The sequence below is a fragment of the Panthera leo genome, chromosome F3 (assembly GCF_018350215.1).
Source record: "Panthera leo isolate Ple1 chromosome F3, P.leo_Ple1_pat1.1, whole genome shotgun sequence".
Lineage (NCBI taxonomy): Eukaryota > Metazoa > Chordata > Mammalia > Carnivora > Felidae > Panthera > Panthera leo.
Window position 1 is genome coordinate 36,907,834 of NC_056696.1, and position 26,208 is coordinate 36,934,041.

At 34.8% G+C, this 26,208-nt stretch overlaps 1 protein-coding gene across 4 annotated transcripts in view; it reads right to left on the reverse strand.

The window, feature by feature from the left end:
- Positions 1 to 26,208, reverse strand: part of DENND1B (DENN domain containing 1B) — a 254,427-nt gene that overhangs the window by 109,338 nt on the left and 118,881 nt on the right. For 3 of the 4 annotated variants that reach the window (XM_042925714.1, XM_042925712.1, XM_042925715.1), the window contains 5 exons: positions 24,769 to 24,838; positions 15,669 to 15,749; positions 12,538 to 12,597; positions 11,236 to 11,289; positions 8,941 to 9,051 (listed from right to left, as the gene is read on the reverse strand). In XM_042925714.1, the coding sequence (XP_042781648.1) occupies positions 8,941 to 9,051; positions 11,236 to 11,289; positions 12,538 to 12,597; positions 15,669 to 15,749; positions 24,769 to 24,838 (376 nt within the window). The remainder of the gene's footprint in view (positions 1 to 8,940; positions 9,052 to 11,235; positions 11,290 to 12,537; positions 12,598 to 15,668; positions 15,750 to 24,768; positions 24,839 to 26,208) is intronic. The other variant, XM_042925713.1, reaches the window with a different exon arrangement.

A 26,208-nucleotide genomic window follows, 5' to 3' on the forward strand; every position in this document is an offset into this window, starting at 1 on the left:
TTCTTCAGAAGGTTTTGTAGCAGAATGCTTCTGGTGAGATATCTCCCCATGGCAATCAGCTAGTTATCTGGTGGCAGGTTAATTACATTGAAACTCTTCCATCATGGAAGAGGCAGAAGTCCATCCTCATTGGAATAAATAATCTGGATAAGGTCTTCTCTGACTATAATGTCTCTGCCAGTAACCAAAATCATTAGATGCATAGAATAACATGTCCATCAGCATGGCATTCTGCACAGCACTGAGTCTCATCAAGGTATTCATTTAATAGCAAAGTAAAGCTATGGGCGCATGCCTATTAAGTTAACCAGTCTTACCAATACTTATAACCTAGAACCAACTGGCCTAATTGAATAGTAGAATGGCTTCCTGAAGATTCAGTCATGATGCCAGTTGGGAAATGATATCCTGAAAGTGTAGGATTCTATTTGACATGATGCAGGATATGCTTTAAATGAGAAAGCATTTTATGGTGCTGTTTCTCCAATAGCCAGAATACATGGGAGTAGGAATCAAAGGGTTGAAGTGAGAATGACTGTCTCATTACTACGCTTAATAACCCATGTGTGTAAGTTCTAGCTCCGGTCCTAGCAGTTTATAAAGAGCTCTTCTGGTCTGGAGATCTTACCTCCCAATAGATAAAGGCTTCCCTGTGCATTGGAAGATGAGATTGCCACCTCACCATTTGGGGCCCCTGATATCACGGAACCAACAGGCTAAAAATCGGGGTTAACCTACCAGCTGGAGTGATTGATTTCAATAACCAAAGGGAAATTGACTTGTTTCTGCACAAAAGAGGCAAAAAAGACCATGTGTGGAACCAGGAGATTCTCTGGAGTACCTCTTAGTATTTCTATGCCTAATAATAAAGGTTAATGGAAAACTACAGCAATCACAAAAAAAAATGCAGGGGGACCCCTGGGTGGCTCAGTCAGTTGAGCGTCTGGCTTCAGGTCAGGTCATGATCTCACAGTTTGGTTCATGAGTTTGAGTCCCACATCAGGCTTGCTGCTGTCAGCGCAGAGTGCACCATGGATCCTCTGTCCCCCTCTGTCTGCCCCTCCCCCACTCATGCTTTCTCCCTCAAAAGTAAATAAACATTGGGGTGCCTGGGTGGCTCAGTCAGTTGAGCGTCTGACTACAGCTCAGGTCATGGTTTTGCAATTCGTGAGTTCAAGCCCCGCACTGGGCTCTGTGCTAACAAACAGCTCAGAGCCTGGAGCCTGCTTCAGATTCTATATCTCTCTCTCTCTCCCCCTCCCCTGCTCATGCTCTGCCTCTCTCTGTCTCTCAAAAATAAACAAATGTTAAAAAAATTATTTTAAATAAACATTAAAAAAAAGCAGAACAGTTGTGGATTCAGACCTTTTGGGAGTGAAAGTTCATATCACTACACCAGCTAAAGAACCCAACCATCTGAGGTTCTGGCTAAGGGTGAGGGAAATACAGAATGGGTAATGAAATAAGGAGGCCATAAATATCAATACTGTCTCATGATCAGTTACACAAATAAGGGATATAGTCACTTCACATGTTTTTTATGTGCCTTTCACATGCACGTGTTCATTTTTATCTGCTTACCATTTTTTTCTTCTACTTGTCATTTTCATTTTACATATAGGTTGTTGGTGATTAACAGAAATTTAAATGTGATCGCAACTGAATAATTACAACGGCTCTTAGGACTGTGCTTTTCCTGATTTAGGGAAATGTCTACATTGGTAAAAAGGATAGCTACATCTTAAAGGAAGATATATAGATTTGATTTGTTGAATAGGAAGGACAAATGTGTACAAAAGGGTGTAAATGGAAGATGAGTATCTAAAGGGGTGGACTGTACCTGTTATCAATTTACTGCCTAATTTACCTCCTTACTGTCTGATCTATGAAAATGGATCTGTGCCCCTTGGCATTTATCCCTTTTAACTGCTGGCATGATGTTAAGCTTTGTCAGGAAAGGTCACTGAAGAGACATTTCAGGAAGAAAGGGTTTTGTTTCCTGGTTCCAGGATACTCATTCAGCAGGCTCCCGCAGAGCTTACGGCTTGTCAAGGGCCTGGCTTCCTCAGGGCCCAGGTCCTGTAGCTCAGGTGGCTACCAGGCCCCCATGTAATAGGCAGCTCCTGTAGCACCTGACCCCTATAAATGATAGTGGCCAGAGGTTTCTCCCAGCACTCCCCACCGTGGGCAGTTTTGTAGCAGTAGTGCCTCTGGCTCCTGCAACGCTTGCAGCCTTTCCAGATCTTAGCTGCTATAATGCAGGAAGCTTCTGCATATGGTTACTGCAGGGTGCAATTGTCAGCAGTACTGAGCAGCCAGCAGCTTCTCTTGGCAACAACCTCCACTCCAATGCTATTTCGGGCGAGTGTCTCCAGTGAGACAACCCTGATAAATAGCTTCCCTTCAGGTGGGCTCACAGTAGTGTGTTGCCAGTGAGGTATCTCTCTGCGAAGAGATTCCTCAGCACTCCTAAGGTGGCTTTTTCTAGCAAGTTTGAAAGGATGATGTCTGTCATCCCAAGGGCAGGTTTCCAACAAATTCTGCCAGTGTCGCACCACAACAACTTCTAATAAGCCATCTAATGAGCCACGGCTCTGGCCTCTTCAACAGGGTCTAGATCTCAGACCCAGGTGGGGCTCCTTCCTTGGGTAGTCTATCTCAGTCCTAATTCTAAGGTTAGTAGCTGCTTTATATATGCTATGCCTATATTCTTTAGCATTCTCTTCACTGCTTGCTAGCCCATCCCTTGTTACTCCAGTCCCTTGTCTTAGCTTTAAATTCTTTATAAACTTATAAACTTCAGAAGTTGTGAAATCTGTACTGTTATTATTATTATTACTACTATTATTTAAAGAGGCAAGTGTCAAAGGGACAATCAAACAGACACATTTTTACTTGTCAAAAAGACAGATTTCTACTCTGGCATTTTCAGTATCAAATGGACACTCCCTAATTCATAATACAATTAATAAAAATTTTATTTTAAAAACTTTTCTCTGATATCCACAATTTAAAAAATTAGTTTTAAATACACGCACACACATACACACACACACCATGGTTCTAACCTGCAAAGAGATAAATATCTAATACAAGACTTCCACAAACTCACTAGTAATTCTAACTTGAGAGAAAGTGTACGGTAAGTACTACGGTAGTTCAGATTGAAAGAATATAATGGCGGTTACTGACAGAAACTCTGCCTCTGAAGAGCAAACCAGATTTTGGAAAACATTCAGAGGGATGAAGACAGAAGCATTCAAAACACATTTGAAGAAGACCCATAAAAGTGCAGTTTAAAGCACTGACTCAAAAAATTATTGCTAGAAACCTACTATGTATCAGCACTGCCCTAAGAGGTAGGTAGTGACTGGTAGTTACTGTAGTGCCTGGATGGAGGAAGGTCCTGCCTCGAGTTTATAGGAAGTGACGATGAAGTTAAAGAGCAAGCAGTTCACAGTGTGCATATGTAATTCCTGGCTAGAACTACTCCTCTAACCATCACCATCATTTTATGTAAATGCAGAGAATGCTAACATGCAGTATAGACATCTGAAAACAATGTTTGTGGGAAATGACAACTGCCTGAATTAAGACAATGGGCAGTTGGAATGGAGCACAGGGGTCCCAGAAGAAAGGATTGAGGAGGAAGGATCTACAGAACTTAGGTGGGGGAGGAAGATGAGACAGGGGGGCGGATGCCCTCCCTCAGCCCCTTAGCAGGATAAGAAGATTATGGGATGCAGTCCATCCAGGAAATGCTGAGTGAGGTAGCCACAGTGAGTTACACTTATATTTATATAAATATAAAAGGTACATTTAAAAATAACCCAATTGATCTCGATAGCAGTTTTACTAAGGAAACGAACAATACATATATAATTTTTCTTATATTTAAGATTGAGAATCATGAACAGCACAAAATTCAGTCATTCCAGATTGAAAATACTACAGTAAACTGAAATCTTCTGAGGTTGCTTGTGGGGAGATGGGAGTAGTGGTAGGAACAAAACTGACAGAACCGAGCGATTGACAATATGCCCCTTAGCTAGTGACACAACTGTTATTTAAAACAATTGATTTTTACATTAAAAGTCAATTGTTAACTTTTAAAGGGAACAAATTGACTAAACCAGAAAACAGAAATATGTGTGCATTTCCGTGAAGAACAGAACTATCGCCACAAGAGTTGCACAATACAAATACCTCCAGTTTTCCTGTCTTAGAAGTTTCCTCTGACTTACCTCCACACATATCTTCCAACAGAGTGTTACAGGGCTACCACAATGGTCCTATTTCCATACTCAGGTCACATTTACTTAGCACTGAGTGAAAATACGATGTTCAGAGGAGCGGTATACACATCAAACAATACACTGGTAAGTAGAATTCTTAACCTACGGTTTCAGCTGACATAATTGGTTGCTAAGGGCTTTGGGAAGAATTAAAAATCTAAAAATTGTTCCTAGAATATCTCTCCCTGAAAGGTCTTGATAACAAAGCACCATTCTGTTGCAGCTTTAAAAACACAGGGGGTGAAAAAATACACTTCAACAGTCTTAACTAGGAACTAGACCTGGATGATCTTTGTTCTCCCATCAACTGTTCAATTCTTAATCTCCAGAAAGATTCTCTGAACTTCAGATTTCAGATTAAATGCTGATACAGGTGGTACCATTAAGAGCCAAATCAATATGTAAACTCTAGATGGAGAGGTTAAAATCCCCCGGATTCCCCTTCAGTCTAACCCTATAAAATCTACAATTTTAAAATCTATTTTAATAGTTGATTTTCCAGAGACCACAAGATTTATTTTTGCATATGCCCTTGATGGAATTAATGAGAGAAAGAGAGAAAAGCATATGCTTAAATGCCTGGGGGCAACTAGATAGAACAAAGGAAGATATTACAGTTTATTAACACAATTCCAATACTCACAGCATATTGCTTGCTCTCAATATTCCAGAAAGAACATGCATTATACAATCCAATCTCTGTAACTAATGTGCTTATAGCCTTTAAGAGGGTGATATTTACCAGCTAAATATTGGTCAAAATAGTAGCTAACATTTAGACATCTGCTTTAAAGAGAAGCATTTCTTCCACCTGCTTCTACAGGCCACAAAGATACACTCTAGTTAACATATTACTGACAGGATGATGAGAAAGCTCCTGTCAGACGCCGGCCAGCCGGGTGTTTGAGACAAAATACACAGCCCCAGCTGACTAGTTAAAGAAAGTCTGGTGAGGTACAATTATAGAGGCATATGACAAGACTTCATGCCTGACTGATTTGAGAACCAATGACATGACTTTAAACAGCAATATTCTCTACCTCTGGTCACAAAACAGCAATAAGTCAACTGATATACTCTTGTAATATCATGATTTATTCCTTTGCTTTGAATACATGAGACTTTGGTATGATGTTCTGCTAGTCTACTCGAGATTCTCTTGGGGCTTAAACATCTAGGGCCTGCCTACAGCATGTATAAAATCAATGTTCTTGTTCAGGATTACCAGGAACACTTCTGTGTATAGTTGATAATGTATATACCAATGGAATAAAGACTAAATTGTTTATGTCCCAATTCATAAAACTTCAACACAGAAAAATGTAATAATGGGTCCTGACAAAGTACCACACTTTAGTGGGCAGGGAGATGGGATCCATGGATGATGGGGATTAAGGAGGGCACTTGTGATGAGCACTGGGCGTTGTATTTCAGTGGTGAATCATTAAAGTCTACACCTGAAGTTAATATTACACAGTACGTTAACTAAGTGGAATTTAAATAAAAACTTGAAAAAACAAAACAAACAAAAAATACAACACTTTAATGGGGGAGAGGGATTCATTAAAAGTGTGAAAACATATGACTCTTGATACTTTTGCTAACATATTTCAAAGTTATTTTATTTTTTTATTTTAAAGTTAATGTCTATAAATTACAAATTATAATTTTAACTACAAACAGCACCTAAGAAAAGACCTTTAAGTAAGCTGATTGATTCTCTCCCAGTGTATCTTCACTAAAACACCCAGCAACTATAAGGTTGACAAATATGGTTCTAATAAAATAGAAGTTTTATTAAAGAGTAAACCCAAACAAACAAAATTCCTAAAACTATACATAAAATTATAGATCCAAAGACGCCTTAAGTTACTTGTGCTCTTCCAATAGTTAAAATTTTGGCTGTAGACTTAAAAAATGAAAAATGAGTAAAACATAATTTGTTGCATTAATACTAAATACAGTGTAGTCTTCAAGGCATATAGAATGAGAATGTAAAAAGCTTAAGAGTCAGTCAATTCATTGATACTTAACTATTCCTTCCTTGGGTGTTTCAGAGATTTCACTAAATTCTTCCTAAAATATAGTTTATTTCTAATTTATGTTATAGTACCAGTCTTTGACCTTAAATGTTACTATGCATGGAATTTACAGAAGATATAGAAATAGATACATGAATTTTTCAAGATAGATTTAAGTAAAACAGCTTCCCCCACACAAGAAGGGTAAGGGGGTCATGAAACCAAGCATGAATTATGTTTCTTTTATCAGTACTACTGCCCCAGAGAATGAATTAAAACGAAGCTGGTAACTTAGAAGTGACATCACCATCGAGTTTTCATGAATTGTCATAAACAATTGGTAAAAGTTTACCTCAGACATAAGAAACAACTCCCTGAATAATACCAAGTCTTTATTAAAATAATTTTATTATTTAATTCAAATAAAGTGAAAGGGTAGGCATGTTAATTTTTACTCTAAACTGCAGAACTAGTCCGTTATAAAATTATAGCTAATAATCATTGAATCAACATTGAATGTTATGCAAATACAATTCTCAGCATTACACATATATGTATATATACACACGTGTATATACATATATATACATACATGTATATACATATATATACATATATACACACATGTGTGTATATATACATATGTGTTTATATAGCTATACAGAGATAGAAATATCTCAATCTTTACAACAACCCTATGAGATTATAACTATTACTACCATTCTCCCAGTTTACATGTGAAGAAATAGAGTCACAGATAAGTTATCCAGTTATTAAGATGTGTTTATAAATTGCAATAAAGAATAACACCACTATTTTATAGTAATCATATACTCAGATTTATTTCAAATGTTTTTGTAAATAGGGAAGCGTATATGTTCATTCGCATAGCTCACTCCTGCACTTCATTTAGATCTCTGCTCAATATTACCTCATTTAAGAAGCTTTCCTATATAAAACTGAGGCCTGCCCCTCACCTTTCAACCTGTACACACACTCTCCTTATCATTTATCCCTTGGTATTCACCATAATAAGATACAACAGCTATTTTCATTCAATTCTGTTTCATCTGTTCAATATACGTTCCAAGAGTGTTTGGACTTTGCTTACTACTGAATCCTTAGTGCCTACAAAGTGCCTACCATATAGCAGGTTTCATGATAAGAATTAGTTCCTAGGCCTCTGAGACAGTTTGTACAATCTTTGTAATCTTCAGGACAATATCCATATAGAAATATTATTTATAACCTTGAAACAATCATGTTTAAAAAATAAGGAGGAAGAGAACAGGGAGAAGGAAGAATGGTTTTACCTCAATGGTAAATTAAAAATAGAAAAGCAAATATATAAAAAGTCCCAAATGATTCAGATTACATTTCTCAATATCATTTTAAGAAAATGCAAATGACCTGTCAGGACTTGTGCTTGTTCTCTGACTGTACTACATCATGTCTCCATACTTACTCCTTTAAATGTACACAATGTGTTTTTCAATATGTAAAATAATGTATTTTCAATTTTTTTGGAAAAGTGGGTATATCAATATTGTAATTCAAAATCTCAAAATTGTATTTTTTCAAATAAAGAGTAATGGAAATAAACCAGACCAGGACACTCAGCTTCACTTTACGTGTCTCTAATTAGCTATTTGGCTTCAGATGACCATTTAGTCTCTCTAAACATACATCTTTTCATTGTTGAATACTACATAGATATCCTAGAGAACTCCTAAAACTGCTTCCAACGTACCAAAACTTTACAGCATGAAGTTTTTTTTATTTTTACTCTGGGAGAGCAAAACATAAAAACATTATCTTATTCTTATCAATTAACCAAATTTGTAAGGAAGCAAAGTCATGCAACACTAAATGTTTTTAATAAATATCTTGTTCATTACTCAAAATTGTATTTACATTAAAAATTTTTAGTAAAAATATTACAATTTTAATACTTTGTAGAAAAAAGTTAGGACACCTAGCAAAATACTTTTGAATATTCTTCTCTGACCCAAGAAAACTCTTATTCTCACTGCCTTTACCACAGTAGTGAAGACCTTCCAAAAGAACATTTCAGTGAGTAGCATAAAACCTGTGATTAAAAAAAAAAACAGAATGGTACTCTGACTTTTAAGTTATTATCAGCCTGAAGAGCTCCTCCAAATCAGAACTATTATAGAATCTACTCCCAAACCACTACTTGGCAACAAAGATGAATCTACCTATTACCAGGTTAGGATAGCAGCTATTATCATGGCCCCTTGATTTCTTTCAAGTAGTTCCAATGGAAAAAGCCACAAGTGAATAATAAAGATCTCATAATAGCTCTTAAGAATTCTTTATATGGTAGAAGGCACTAAAATGAACTCTGGAGAGTTAAAAAGAAAAAAAAAACTCTCATCTCCTGATAAGAAAAAATAATTAACCTGACTTAATGCATCTGAGAAGGCCTTCTATAAATCAGACTTTTGTACTTCAAGAGCCAGATTAAAACCATATATCAAAAAAGTATGTAGATATTGTCTTGTTAATACACATAGAACATTTCTAAGTCTGCAGAGGTTCGTAGGTCTTTTTGTGAAATGCTCAACACGTTCCACTTAAAAGGAGAAGTGTGAAGTACTTACAGTGCTTAATTTGCTAGAGGTAATAATGACGCGCCTCTCATGTAACATGCTGGCGTAGAGTTGCAGCATATTATTCACATCCACGGCAACAAAATATTCTGTAAGATTTCTCTGTACAAGTGAAGAGTGATCGTGTAAGTTATAGCTCATGGTGATTATGAAGGAAAATATTTTATACATTTACCAACAAGTCTTAAGGTTCAAAGGAGGTTGTTATTAAAAATGGTATTCATTAAAATAATTAAATGTGATACTATCCTGCTGCCACACGAAGCACGTAACATTCTATTATTATTTGAAACATAATCCTACCCCAGGAAAATGTTTCTCAGAGGGCAATCAGAGGATCACACATTTCCACTCTCCCTCCCCAAGTACTTATAAAAGAAGCCCATTTCCTGGGCTCCAGTTGTAAACCTGCTGAATTTTAATCTTCAGAGTATGGCTCCAAGAATCTGTTTTTTAAAAAGGTATTCCTGATAATTCTTATATACGCTGAACTTTGAGAACTGCTGTTCCAGAAAATACATTTGAGTCTTTTTATGTTTCCCAATCACTCAGCAGACAGCATCATTGCCTGATACTATGTACTACGTACAAGGAACCCAGAGGATGAGATGGATTCATAAAGCAGATCTTTGGTCCTTTATTAAGGAAAATCCCTTTATATCCCATGTCAGACCTGCTCTATTCCACCATAACCAAATTAATTTGGGGGTTAGCCTAATTTGATTCCTTGATATAACACTTCATATTATTTCCCCCACATACAAACAAAATTGGGCTAATCTACATTAACTTTGACATTCAGATCCACTCTTTCTGATTTTTAACTTTCTGTACTCAAACTTAAGCATATCAGAAAGTTATAAAGTAATGAAGAAGACTGAAGAAGATATGATAATCAACTGAAACCATAGTACCAGGTAGACTATGACTTAGAAGGCCTAAAATTTTTTAGTTGGGCAAGGAAACAAGAAATCTAATTTTCTTCAATTTCCAAAAGGCAGAAATTCTACCAGGACCAACTAGTAATGGCAGGGTACCTAACAAAAACTATAATATCAGTGAGTGATGCTGAATTTAGTGGGGAGAAATTCATTTCTTGTGTTGTGTATTTGAAAACTACCTTACCTTCCAATTCAACTCTTCATATACAAAATTACTTTTATGGCATTTAACATTAGTATTTTTCCTATAATATCAAAGAATGTAATTTCTAGATGGAAAAATATTTCTCAACACAGAATGCTGTGTTGATAATCTATTTCAGGCCCACATTCCAAACAGCTTCATCTAATCTTTTCACAGGACTTATCTGGACGCATCTGTACTAAAAATACCACTGACAGTCTTGGTTTGATACTGGAAAATTCACAACTGTCTTCCTAGATTCCACTCACTCATAACCCACGTACTTTTGGAAACCAAACACTTAGTAGGTCTGAAAACATTTTGGGAAGAACAATAGAGTTCTAAAAAAAATAGTATTTCTGGAATGTTTTTTTCCTGTTTTTGATGTATCTTTTACTGTTCATAGAATTATTTCCACTGATTCACTGTATCTTTCCAAGGGAAGTTGAAAAAAATTACATAAGAGAAAATTTCCTTTTCACACAGCAACCAAAAGCCTCTTTGTCACTTCTACCTGCCATGTAAATCTTTCTACAGAATATTAATTTGTAATAACTACTAAAACACTGGAAGTATTTCTAACATGGCTACAATTAGGGCTCTAATTAAAATGTAAAATTTAGCAATAATTTCTTGTAGTACCCCTCAAGACCTACAAAATATGTATCACTTAAATTAAAATCAAGAAACCAAGCCCAGGACAATAAGATTTTCATAGAATCATACAAGTAATCTAAAATGCTACAGTCAGGTCACTAAAGAAACCATGTGTGTGAAAATATTTCCCATTGCCAGTATTCATCCCCCTCCACCCAAGTAAGGTCATCTGACATATTTCTTCTACATGATCGGGGCGGGGGGGGGGGGGGGTCTCAGGACCTCACTGATTACATATGATCCTACCAAACTATCTCAATGGTATAAACAGTTATTCTGATAAAAATTTCCTTACCTACAACCAAATATTTAGGAAGTAAAGTAGCAGACACAATAAAGACAAAACAGAGATAATACCATTATTCCTTATTCCTTCATTATTTCTAATAAAAAATGGAGAGTTACAACATATTATTTTCTCTATACAGAAATTCTTAAACGGCGGGGCCAAAATAAAATTCATAATATGAGTAGCATAAAAAACATAGAAAACAGAAAACTTACACTCTCAGGAATTGTTGGGAGTCCAGTTACATCTGGGGCAATGAAGTAGGAATGCTAATAAACAGAAATAAATCACATAAGAAAAGCAGAATTAAAATTCGGTAGCATTACATATAATTTAAGAAAAAATAACAAAAAATATCAACTAAATTAATAAACATCGAGGATTAACATTCAGGATTTTCTGAATTTGAGAGATTCTTAAATAAGACAGCAGGTCTATGAGACTGAGCAGTAACTTTCTCATACAAAGAATTAAGTGTTCATTAAAATTATTTAATTTCAAAATTGAAATAATCCTGGAAAAAATTTATCAGGACAAAAATGTATACACACACACACACACACACACACACACACACACACACATTTAGAGAGACTGGAAAATAATGAGGTTTGCTTACACAAGAATAAATCAAAATCTATTAAGATTGCTGAGTTTCTATGATAAATCACAACAAATTTCTCTCGTACATATCAGCTACTATGTTACAGCTACTATATTATTTAGAAATACTATCTTATTTAGAAAGCAGTAATAGAACATAATTTTTAAACATTAAAAAATTTTAATGTGATTATCTCAAAATATGAGCCTCATACACCTACTAAACAAACAGTAATTAGCTTCTGTAATAAAGCAATACAACAGTTCATAGATCGACTTATATGAAAAACATATTGTATATTTCTTCATGTTCCCCAGAATGTTCCCAAATTTTACCACCCAAAATCAGCACAACTGAATCACCAAAGTTGTTTTATTTTCTGTTCATATTAATCTCCAAAACTGTTTTACTATCTTAATCATATAAGGACATATTTAATGCCATTTTATAATTAAAGATTGGAAAAGAAACATTCTGGCCAATACTGGGCACAGTTGAACTAGTCAGAACAGGCTAGTTAGCATAGTCATAATGTATAATTTTCCAGGGTAGAAGAACAATATGAGATAAATCACAAGGTCTCCTGAGACCTTGTGACAAAAATGTGACAGAAATCTCATGCTGTGAATGCACTGTAACATTACTACTACTGACAATGGAGAATATGCATACATTTGGTCTTTATTATAAACTACTTTTATTTAGAGGGCTTGTTAATAATTCTGCATTTCATAAAACTATGCTTTAAAAGACAGTATAAACAGAAAATATGCTCCAAATGATTAATTTTCTTAAATGAGTCAAATTAACCATTTCTCAAAGGACTGGAGTGCATCTTAAAAACACAGTGAAAGAAGTCATTATTGTCTCAATTTAATAGTGATTTTTAGAACCCATTGTCCTTTTAACTCACCGGTACTAGGAAGGGCTGATCTTTCAGAACTTGCTCACTGGCAATAAATATCTCTTGGTTCTTATAATATATGAGAGAAAAAATGAATATTTTACTTTCATGGGGGGAAGTTTACACAATTTGCTGTGTATTTGAGACAAACCCATGTAGCCACACTATCCACTGAAAGTAACACTAATTATAAATGTTATTTTAAATGCTGCTTTGCTCATTTTATGCTAGAAAAATCTTAAAGAAGTATTTTCATTCTCAACTGAGAGTAGAAAATCCTTTAGATATTTAGTTATTTTGAAACATAAAAATAAAAATTTACATTAAGTATTAAGTTTTCATTCAATCTCAGTGATTTTCTAGGGGCTACAGTGTCAAGCCTTGAAAAATTCATGTGCTGGAGCATTCACGAAACATGAAATTATAAGAAAGTATAGCAGTTTCCCAAGACTTTTCACATTTTTCTATCAGAATTTGTACAAACAAACAAAGTTTTCTTTCTACTTTGTGGAGGAACAAAAATTCTCAGGATGATCAATTTTAATCGGGCATCATAAAACAAAAACCTCTACTAGTAGCTGAAGACCAGTGTTTTTAACCCCGATTTTGCCACTGATTAAGAGCATAGCACTCACTGGACCTGGTACTTCAGTAATCTGTTGTTGAAATCAAATGAAATTACTAAATGGACTTTACCCGAATTTGAGGCAATATTCTATCAACCAGCTGATTTTGCAGTTCTTTAGATATTGTATTGAGAAAAGGTATACAAGATTTTAAAGCTACCCTAGACTACTGATTCAAAAGCTTACAAGAAGGCTTAAATTACAGAAATAACTGTCATACATAGGATAGGACACACTCAAGTTCCCTAAAAAGATCATTTCAGCTACAATACAAAATATCTTCTCCATATGAAATACAACTTCAATTCACTAATAACTAATATTTGTATAGCTTTTCATGGTATCTAGATATGTCATTTCATGTAAATCCCCAAACAACTTTCTCAAAAATGGACTCATTTGATTTCTCAAATGAAGAAAAAGAATCCTCAAAAAGTTTCAACTTTTTTGCTTAACATCATACATTTAGTAACCAGGACTTAAACCAGTATCTTCTATTCTTAGGTTTCAGAGGCCTAGTAGTTTTTGGATTTACGATTCTTACCAATAAAGGTGAAGTGTTTCGATATCCAGTATTTTTGAAATGTATTTTCATAAGATATTTACTCCTAAACAAATGATACTCAAATTTAAAGAGTTCATTTTTAAAATCTCTCATTAATGCTCTAAAATAGCTGCCTCTATTATCTTAGAACCTACATTTCCTTAACCCCTTAACAAAGTGTTAGAATCATTTTATAAATATAACTCCTTCAAATAATGACACTTATTTTTGATAATTTGGAGCTTTTCTTTTTTCTTGGTATTTTTCTTTGGCCTTTCTACTTCATTCCCACTAGCCATACATCTTGTATTCCTTTGGCTTCAGTGACCTACAAATCTGAGTTTCTCCTTAGCTTTCTCTCGTTCTTTCACTCAATCTGCTTTCTTCTTCCATACAGTCTATTTGGGCAATTAGGCCTTAGCCTGTGCTCTATTCTCTCTATAGTCCATCCTTTGAATAGCCCAAGCATTTCTACAACTATCTCTGCACTTGACTCTCATATCTGGGTTAAAAATTCCAGGTTATCCTTAGCTTTCCAGCCCCCAATCTCCAAATGACTACTAAACAATTCCACTTTGGCGGTGAGTGAGGAAAGAGGGTGCAGACATAAAGGTGTGGAGATCACAGGGGAAAAAGAATACTTTCAGCTGTTAACAGCAAAGGAAAGTTTCACAAAGGTGGGAAGTGGCTAGTTCTAGACTAAAGATGGATAATCTACAAAGAGGCTTTAGTAAAAAAGGAAGGTGTACAAGTGAGAAATCACGAGGTTCATTTGAGAAGACGAACAGAACAATGTGACCAGAGTAGAAAATCGATTTAGAAAAAAAAACAAAAAACAAAAAAACAAAAAGTAAGACAAAAATGAAAAGGTAGACTGAGGCCAAGAAGTGGGTGGTCCTGACAACCTGGCGGAAGTTTGGACAAATTCTATAGAAAATGGGAAGCTTTTAGGTTTTCAGCAGGAAACTTTATATAGCTGAAGGAAGTTTAATCTGACAGACTTTTGTACAAAGGACTAGAAAGAGAGACTCTAGACTAAGAAGTATTTAAAGTACTAAGCATCTGAACTATAGTGGTGACAGTAAAAATAGAACAGAATAATGTCAGAGAATACTACTATTAAACAAAATTACAGGAAAAATTTAGTCAAGAAGAAAGTTATTACCAAGCAAGGAATATAATGAAAATAGCAGTTTCTTTATTGTGCAAAAAAGCACATGACCTATGAATTTGTTTATACATACTTCAATTTACTTTTTGTTTCAATTTTTCTTGCATCATTATGTATTTTTTTCTTCCTTAAAAATCACACTGTTTATCATATTGGAAGAACTAAAAGGAATATAAGTTAATTTTAACACTTTATTTGGATCCCAAATATTAATGAAAATATCCACATTTGTGATAATTAACTTTGACCATTTACAAAATCTCCCCAAATACTAGTGTGATCATTAAAAGTTTCAGTAGTAAATACTCTATACCACCACTGGCTTCCTGTTTGACAAACTTCAATCACATTTTCAGTGTTTGCTGATTATACTAGAAGATGGGTTGCAGTGCAGGGAAATAAGAAGAAACTCTTCACCCAGTATTTTTATCATAGGGTTAGTTATAGAGCATAGTGGCAATACTCATTTATATACCGTTTTCATTTTATGCGGGGTATTGTGAATATGTGTGTGTGTGTGTGTGTATTTCCTATTATGGATAGATTTCACCCAAAAATCAATGTTCCTCACAGATTACTTTTAGTGTATAATTTTTAAAAATCTGTGATTTAACAACTACAAAAATACACATCCAACATATGTTATGATAGCTGGAACATATCGAAAAGTCCCAATATCACCATAGTAATGTCATTACTACAATTAAAGTTCTCAGGTAGCAGAGTTTCTTAAAGGCACATGTCTTCCTAAATGAACCTGCTAGGACTCAAAAAAATCAATTAATAGCTGAATACTTACCACACTCAAATTGACAGGAGTGTTTGCCTTTGGTACTGGGTGGTTATAGAGTGATTTGAGAGTTTCATTCAAATCATTCTCCTAGAGTAAAATTAAAAAGTACAATTTATAAGTGAAATACATACTAAGCAAATATAATTAAAACTACTGGAAAAAATCATGCACTGTGCCTTCTCACATTAGACATGTTTTACACAACTGCTTTCCACAAGAATGTTTCAAATACCTGAAATTTAAATATTTAAATTTAATAAATATGGAAAAGATAACCAAATATATTTATCCATAAAGAATACTAGCAATATCTCTAATTAGTATAAATCTGTATTTGGCAAAACTTCATTATTATAAAATATACTGATGCTATCTATAGAGGAAATCATTTAAATCATTAAATCCAAGCAAAATGGGATTGAATAAAAATAGCAATATAACTTTTTATCAGATTACTGAATGCTTCCATTTTCCATTTTAATTTTAAAATCTTACACCTAATTTTTAAGGAATAGATACAATTTAGCATGATCACTGTACTAAGATACAATGTACAGGTTACTCTAAATAGGTCTTTCCTAAACAGCAATCAGTCAGTCACTACTTGACTCACAATAAATGGGATTAAAAATATATATATATGACACATCCACCCTATAGGATGTATACAATAACAATGCACTTTGATATGCACATTCGCTTTTTCTGCATTATACATATAAACCCAGGAATACATATATGAAGGTAGTTTTTATATACATGTTTTTTATTCTCTCTTAAAATGTGTACGTGGGGGCAATATACCAAAGGAAATGCCAATTATTCAAAATAGGTAATAATTAATTTTAAGGAATTTGGATTTCTGTGTTTGTAAAGTGTGCATACAAAACTGCCTATTAGAGTCTTTAGAATGACTTTAAGAGAAGAGACTATAGAATTTATCTCTTGACCATTTAAACAATGAAATATATCCACAAAATATTCTGGATAATATTAATCCCTGTCTAAACAAAATTCCTATGGCTAATGAAGTTTTTTTAAAGTCTAGCTTTCAAAAATACTTTAAACTTGCCTGATGTTGATCAGGTAAGGGTAACTTCAATTATAAAAGCTAAATATCAACCTACAAAGCCTGTGGCATTGGGTTAAAAAGAAAAAGAAAAAATATAACAGTTATAGATTTACTTCTGCTTTACTTCTGTGAACCTACAATGTATTTTCCTCTATTAAGGAATACAGATACAGTCTCTCTTTTTCCCTCTTCTCAGAACACTAAAATTATATGAATTTGCTCACAATATTTTCTTTTATATATTTCAGTATTACCAACGGTCTCATAAAGAAGGACATATTATAGGTACATAAGTATCAATTTAACAGTAAGAGTTTCTAAAAGTAAATTATTCAGTTGGTTAAGCGTCCGACTTTGGCTCAGGTCATGATGTCACAGTTTTGGGGTTCGAGCCCCACATCGGGCTCTGTGCTGACAGCTCGGAGCCTGGAGCCTGCTTTGGATTCTGTGTCTCCCTCTCTCTCTGCCCCTCCCCATTCACACTTTCTCTCTCTCTCAAAAATAAATAAATGTTAAAAAAAAAAAAGTTGTAGGAGCAATGAATCATGGGAATCTACACCCAAAACCAAGAGCAAATCATGTACACTGTATGTTGGCCAACTTGAATAAATGATACTAAAAAAAAGTTGTAGAGAATGGAGATTCTACTCTCTTTTTATGTTTATTTATTTTGAGAAAGAGTGAGTGAGTGAGTGTGTGTGTGTGTGTGGGGGGGGGGGGGGGGGGGGAAGGGGTTGGGATTGAGAATCCCAAGAGACTCCGAGTCCCTATAAGGGGCTCAAACTCACTGAAGGTGAGATCATGACCTGAACTGAAATCAAGAGTCAGAGACTTGAGCCACCCAGGTGCCCATGGAGATTCTACTCTTAAAGAACTTGTACACAGATTCATCTGCCTCAGGACCAAGCATAAAAGTAGCAGTATAAAGAGCTAATCTTCAAGCATCTGCTAATCTTAAAGCATCTGCCAGAGGGGGAGGAGCATATTCAAACTCTCTGCTGGGATGGAGGTGCTGGTGGGTGTCATTTTTGCATTCTCCCTCTATCTTTCTCGTGCTGGTGGGCACCTCCTGCCCTTCCCCATCCTTGCAGCCCCACCAGAGTCAGTGGGAAAGCACAGCCTACATAGAGGATGCCCCTTGAGCACCTGGCCAGGAAGAATTGTGTTTCTGGGTACCACAGGTCTGAAACCATAGAAGAGATGGTTCTTGGCAGGCTACCACCCCCAGGGCACTGTATAGACAGCAGAAGGAAACACACTCCCAATCTACTTATCCCGGCGCTTCAACTGAGGGCACACTTCAGGATTACCACACATCTACAGGCTATGGGATGTAGATGTGAACATAGACCAGGGGACATCAACTTTGCAATCTCCCTTGGATTTGCTGCAACTCACTGATACTGCACAGAAAGGAGTCTACACACTTGTGTGAAACACTTTTTGCCACTTGTCGCCAAGGGTACACCACCAGATTGACGGCCCTGGAGACAAGCAGGCTTTCTGACTGTTGTCCCTCAAAATTATATATTTACATACCTTTAAAGCTGCTGCCTGAGGGTCTAGCTTCCAATCAGCCTGAAACTAGGAGCTATTAGATCTCTCCCTCTTGAATATTCAGAGAATGTGGCACTATCTCAACAACCAGGACCTAGCAATACTACATCAGGCTGCTTAGACAATCACAAAGGTTCTAGAGACAACCAAGAGCTAGGGCAAGGTTAAATGATAAGGTTCATCTACACAAGGTCACTCTTTCTAGCATGAGAGAGATAGCTGTTAAACCTAATGCTATATGATAGAAACTAACATAGAAAGCTGAACAAAATGAGGAGAAAAGAATATACTCCAAATGAAAGAACAAGATAAAACATCAGAAAGAAGCTGACAAGAAATGGCAATGAGTAATTTACCTGATAAAGACTTCAAAGTCTTTAGTCATAAAGCGTCATATGACGCTCACTGAAATTGGGAGAAGAATGGATGAACACAGCAAGAACTTTAACAAGACGGAAACAGGAAAGTGTCAAATAGAAATCACAGATACGATAACTGAACTGAAAAATGCCCTGGTGGGGTTCAACAGCAGATGAAATCAGTGATCTAGAAGACAGGGCAGTAGAACTCACCTAAACAAATCAGCAAAAAGAAAACTAATTTTAAAAAGTAAAGATAGCTGTGCACTACAAGACCAGGACTTACAAGACCTGTGGACAATATCAAGCAGAATAACATCCACATTATAGGAGTTCCAGAAAGACAAAAGGGGGCAGAAAACTTATTTGAAAAAATATAGCTGAAAATGTCCCTAACCTGCAAAAGAAAACAGATATCCAGATCCAGGAAGCCCAGAGACTTCCAAACAAGATGAACCTAAAGAGATACGAACATAATTAAAACATCAACGGTTAGAGATTCTTAAAAGCAGCAAGAGAAAAACAACTTGTTGCAAAGGAACCCCCACAACGCTATTAGCAGATTTCTCAGCAGAAACTCTGCAGGCCAAAGGGGATGGCATGATACATTCAAAGTGCTGGGGAAAAGCAAAAACAAAAACAAAAACTTGCAACCAAAAATACTTTACCTTGCAAGTTTATCATTCAAAATTGAAGGAGAGATAAAGAGCTTTCCACACAAACAAAAGCTAAAGGAATTCATCAGCACTCAACGGCCCTATAAGAAATGTTGAAGAGATTTCTTTAAGTTGAAAAGAAAGGGTAATAATTAATAAGAAAAAATATGAATAAAAATCTGATTGGTCAATTAAATACACAGTAAAAGTAGTAGTTAAATACTTCTAAAGCTAGTATGAAGGTTAAAAGGCAAAAGTAGTAGAAATAACTATAACTGCAATAATTAGTTATGGGATATACAAAATAAAAAGATTTAAACCTGATATGAAAAATATAAAACATATTTTTATGGGGAGAGGGTAAAAATGCATTCAAACTTAAGTTGCTGTCAACTTAGACTATTATGTATATAAGCTGTTATATGTAAGCCTCATGGTAACTGCAAAACAAAACCCTATAGTAGATTCAAAAAAGAAAATGAGAAAGGAATCAAAGCATGCAGCTATATAAATCCATCAAACCAAAAAGGAAGAAAGCAAGAGAAGATAGAAAAAGAAAAGAACCATAAGAAAGCCATAAAATAATTAAATAAAATGGCAACAAGTTCATAAGTATATATAATTAAATGTAAATGGACTAAATTATCCACTCAAGAGATATAAAGTGGCTAAATAATTTAAAAAACAAACTAGTCCATCTATGTGATGCCTACAAGAGACTCAGATCATATGTAAAAACATACACAGACTGGACTAGAAGTGAAGGAATAGAAAAAGATATGTCATGCAAAAGGAAACCAAGAGAATGTGTGGTAGTTATACTTATGTCAAACAAAATAGACTCTTAAACAAAGAATCTAATAAAAGATAAAGATGGGCATTATGCAGTGACAAAGGGGTCAATCCAGCAAGAAGATATAACATTTGTAAAGGGAGAAATTGATAGCAATACAATAATAGCAGGAGATGTTAATACTCCAGTTACATCAAAGAATAGATCATCCAAGCAGGAAGATGGACTATATATGTATATATGAAGAACATTCCATCCCAACACAGCAGAATATACATTCTTTTCAAATGTACATGAAACAATCTCCAGGATACATCGTGTGTTAAGCTATAAAACAAGTCTCAATAAATTCAAGAAAATGGAAATCGTATCGAACATATTTTCCAACCACAATTGTAAGAAGCTAGATATCAATTATAAGAAGAAAACTGGAAAAATCACAAATATGTGGAGATTGAACAACATGCTACTGAACAACCAATGGCTCAACAAAGATATCAAAAAAAGAATAAAAAAATACCTTAAGACAAATGAAAATAGAACACACCAAAATTTATAGGATACAGCAAAATAGTTCTAAAATTTATAGTGATGTAGGCCTACCTCAAGAAACATGAAAAACATCAAGTACAAAATCTAAAAAAAAAAAAAACTTAAAAAAAAAAACTAGAACAAATGAAGACCCAGTTTAGTAAAAGGAAGGAAATAATAAAGATCAGAGCACAAATAAATGAAATAGGTGCTAAAATGGCAAAGGAAAAGATCAAAGAATTGATTCTTTAAAAATAGAAACAAATTTGACAAACCTTTAGCTAGACTCACAAGGAAAAAAATAAATAAATAAAATAAATAAATAAAATCAGATATCAAAGAAGATAAAACTGATAACAAAGAAATATACAAATGATTACAAGAGACTACTATAAATAATTACACGCCAACAAATTTTACAACTTAGAAGAGATGGATAAATTCCTAGAAAGTTACAATCTTCCAAGACTGAATCATGAAGAAATGGAAAATCTAAATAGACTGATTACTAGTAAGCAGACTGAATCAGTAATCAAAAAATTCTCAACGAACATAAGTCCAAGACCAGATGGTTGCACTTGTGAATTCCACCAAACATTCAAAGAGGATTTAATATCAATCCTCCTCAAACTCTTCCAAGTAACTGAAAAGGAGGGAATGCTCCCAAACTCGTTTTATGAGATCAACATTACCCTGATGCTAAAACCAGTCAAAAACAACACAAAAAAGAAAATTACAAGGCAACATCCTTGATAAACAGAGATGCAAAAATCTTCAACGAAACATAAGCAAGTAAAATTCAACAGTACATTAAAGGGTCTATCCACCATAATCAAGTGGGATTTATTATATGGATGCAAGGATGATTTAACATCTGCAAATCAAGCAATGTGATAGACCACATTAACAAAATGAAGGATAAAAATCATGTGATCATCTCAACAGATAGACAAAAGCCATTTGACAAAATTCAACACCCATTTGTGACAAAAACTTTCAACAAAAGGGGTACAGACACAATGTACCTCAATATAATGGAGGCCATATATGACAAACCCACAAGTAACATCATACTCAACAGTGAAAAGCTGAAAGCTTTTCCTTCAAGATCAGGAACAAACAGGAATGCCCACTTTCACCAGTTTTATTCAACTAAGTATTCAAAGTCCTAGCTAGAGCAACAAGGCAGAAAAAAGAAATAAAAGACATCTAATCTGGAAAAAGTAAAACTGTCACTACTTATAGGTGACATGATTTGATATATACATACATACATACATACATAAAAAACACTAAAGATGCCACCACAAAAGCTCTTAGAAGTGATAAACAAGTTCAGTAAAGTTGCAGGATACAAAATCAATATACAAAAATCTGTTGTGTTTCTATACTAACAATTAACTATCAGAAAGAGAAATCAGGAAACAATCCCATATACAATTTCATCAAAAGAATAAAATACCTAGGAATAAATTTAATAAAGGAGGTGTAAGATCTATACATTAAAAACTGTAAGGCACTGATGAAAGAAACTGAAAAGGACACAAATGAATAGTCTGGTCTTGTGGACTGAAAGAACACTATTAAAATGTCCATTTTACCCCCAAGGAATCTGAAGAGTCAATATAATCTCTATCAAAATTCTAATGGCATTTTTCACAGAATTAGACAAACAATCCTAAAATTTGTATGGAACACAAAGATCCCAAATAGCCAAAGGAATCTTGAGAAAAAACAACACAGCTAAAGGCATCATGCCCCCAGATTTCAAACTATATTACCAAGATATAGTAATCAAAACAGTATGCTACTGGCCAAAAACTAGACACAAAAATCAGGGGAACACAACAGAGAGCCCACACATACATAGTCAACTAATTTATGACAAAGAAGGCAAGAATATGGTAAAGGACAATCTCTTCAATAGATGGTGTTGGCAAAAGTGGACAGTCATATGCAAAAGAATGAAACTAGACACTATCTTATACCACATACAAAAATTAATTCACAATTGGTTAAAGACTTGAATGTAAGAGCAGAAACTATAAAACTCCTAGAAGAAAACAAACACAGTAAGCTCTTTGACATTGGTTTTGACGATATTTTTTCAGATCTGACTCCAAAGTCAGTGGCAATGAAAGAAGGAAGGAAGGAAGGAAGGAAGGAAGGAAGGAAGGAAGGAAGAAAATAAATGAGACTACATCAAACTTAGAAGCACAGTGAAGGAAACCGTCAACAAAATAAAAAGGCAATATACTGAATAGAAGATATTTGCAAATCATGTATCCAATAAAGATTTATATCCAGAATATATAAAGAACTCATACAACTCAATAACAAAAAAATAAGCAATGATTTTAAAAATGGGCAGAAGATCTGAATAGACATTTTTCCAAAGAATACATACACATGGCCAACAGATACATGAAAAGATGCTCAACATCACTAATCATCAGGTAAATGCAAATAAAAAGCACAATGAGTTATCACCTCACACCTGTCATAACAGTTATTGCAAAAAGGACAAGAAATAACAAGCATAGGTAAGGATGTGGAGAAAAGGGAACCCTCATGCACTACTGATAGAAATGTAAACTGGTGCAACCACTATGGAAAATAGTTTGGAGGTTCCTCAAAAAATTAAAAATAGAACTGTGATCCAGCAACTCCATCTCTGGGTATTTATCTGAAGAACACAAGAACACTAATTTGAAAAGATATATGCACTCCTATGTTCATTGCAGTATTATTTACAATAGCCGAGATATGGAAACAACTTAAGTGTCCATCAGTGGATAAATGGATAAAGAGGCACACATGCACACACACACACACACACACAAACACACTCACACACACACTCTCACACAATGGAATACTATTCAGCCATAAAAAAGAACAAAATCTCTCCATTTGTGACAACATAAATGGACCTTGAGGGCATTTATGCTAAGTGAAATTAATCTGACAGTGAAAGACAGATACCATATGATTTGACATATTCAGAATCTAAGAAACAAAGCAAAGAGACAAAAAAATAAAACTCATAGATACAGAGAACAAATTCAATTGATGGTTGCTAGAGGGGAAAGTGTTGGTGGAATGGGTGAAATTGGTGAAGAGAATAACAGATACAAACTCTCACTTACAAAATAAATAAGTCAAGGGCATATAATGTATAGCATGGTAATCATAATCAATAATATTGTACTGCAAATCTGAAAGATGCTAATAAAGTAAATCTTAAAGTTCCCATCACACACACACACACACACACACACACACACGCATCTGTAACTCGGTATAGTAACAGATGGTACTTAGAGTTATTGTGATGCTATTTCACAATGTACATAAACGTAAACTCATTATGTACACCTGAAATAAAAGGTTGTGTGTAAATGATATTCCAATAAAACAAAAACAAAACAGAAAATAGCAAGTGTTGGGAGAATGTAGGAAAATTAGAACCTTGTGCATTGCTGGTGGGAATGTAAAATGGTAACACTATGTGAAAAGTGTTTTGACGGTCCTTCAAAAATTAAACATAGGATAACCATATTATTCAGCCATTCTAATTCTGGGTATATATTCAAAAGAACTGAATACAGCAACTCACACAGATATTTGTATACTCATGTTCCTAAGAGCACTGTTCACAAGAGCCAGAAGGTGGAAGCAACCCAAGTGTTCATCTCCAGATGAACAGATCAACAAAATGTGGTGTGTACATATAATGAAATATTATTCAGCCACAAAAAGGCAAGAAATTCTGACACACACTACAATATGGATGAACCTAGAAAACATGCTGAGTCCAGTAAGCCAGTCACAGAAGAAAAAATACTGTAGATTTCTACTTGCAGGAGGTACACAGTCAAATTCATGCAGACAGAAAATACAATGATTGCTGCCAGGGACTCAGGGGCAGAGAAAGGGAAGTTATTGTTCAATGGGGCAGAGTTTCAGTTTGGGAAGACAGAAAAGTTCTAGAGATGATGATGCTGATGGCTGCACAGAATAATGTGAATGTGCTTAATGACACAGAACTGTACACTTAAAGATGGCTAAAATAGTAAACTTTATGTTATGTATATTTAACCACATTAAAAAAAAGTAAGGAAAAAACATAGCTTACCAGTTCCTTAGCCAAGTAATCTGCCAGAGTATTTAGAAGCTTGTAATATACTTCAAACCATGGCAGGTAACTGTAATAAAAAAAAAAAAAACTTTAAAAATGTATATGGATGTATCATCTAGAATCAAGAAAAGAGAGATGACAAACATTAAATCTGCATTATTTCAAACAGCTTAGTCCTGGTGGGCAGAAAAAAAAACTATACGTATGTTCTCCTTACTGGTAGCAGTAAAATTCTACCTGTTATCTATTACTAGTCTGTATAAAATAATAATAACCCAAAGTACTATTATAAAAGTTATTCATTCCACACTTCGATTTTAACTCTGCAGTAAAATTATTTAATCCTATAGCATGGTATGCATGGTATGAGTGTGTCAAAAGTACTCATAGGATGAAACTTAACCACTGTAATAAAACATAATGCAAAATAAACTAATTTTCAAAAGCCTTCAAAACATACAGTCATCTCTTAATGATTACTGAAGTGAATACATAATACAATAGGATTATGCACTTAATTAATCAATTACTTTGAAACTGACGTTCAATTAGGATGGTAAATTTCAAAATAACAGCAATACAAATAACAGGGAGCCTATTTTAAAAATTGTAAAAAAGCTTTTAGTTATTACAACCAATCCCTCAGAATGGAAGCAATTATCAGGGAATACTATGAAAAATTATATGCCAACAAACTGGACAGCCTGGAAGAAATGGACAAATTCCTAAACACCCACACTCTTCCAAAACTCAAACAGGAGGAAATAGAAAGCTTGAACAGACCCATAACCAGCGAAGAAATTGAATCAGTTATCAAAAATCTCCCAACAAATAAAAACCCAGGACCAGATGGCTTCCCTGGGGAATTCTACCAGACATTTAAAGCAGAGATAATACCTATCCTTCTCAAGCTATTCCAAAAAATAGAAAGGGAAGGAAAATTTCCAGACTCATTCTATGAAGCCAGTATTACTTTGATTCCTAAACCAGACAGAGACCCAGAAAAAAACAAAACTACAGGCCAATATCCCTGATGTATATGGATGCAAAAATTCTCAATAAGATACTAGCAAATCAAATTCAACAGCTTATAAAAAGAATTATTCACCATGATCAAGTGGGATTCATTCCTGGGATGCAGGGCTGGTTCAACATTCGCAAATCAATCAACGTGATACATCACATTAATAAAAGAAAAGATAAGAACCATATGATCCTGTCAATCGATGCAGAAAAAGCATTTGACAAAATTCAGCATCCTTTCTTAATAAAAACCCTCGAGAAAGTCGGGATAGAAGGAACATACTTAAACTTCATAAAAGCCATTTATGAAAAGCCCACAGCTAATATCATCCTCAATGGGGAAAAACTGAGAGCTTTCCCCCTGAGATCAGGAACACGACAGGGATGTCCACTCTCACCGCTGTTGTTTAACAT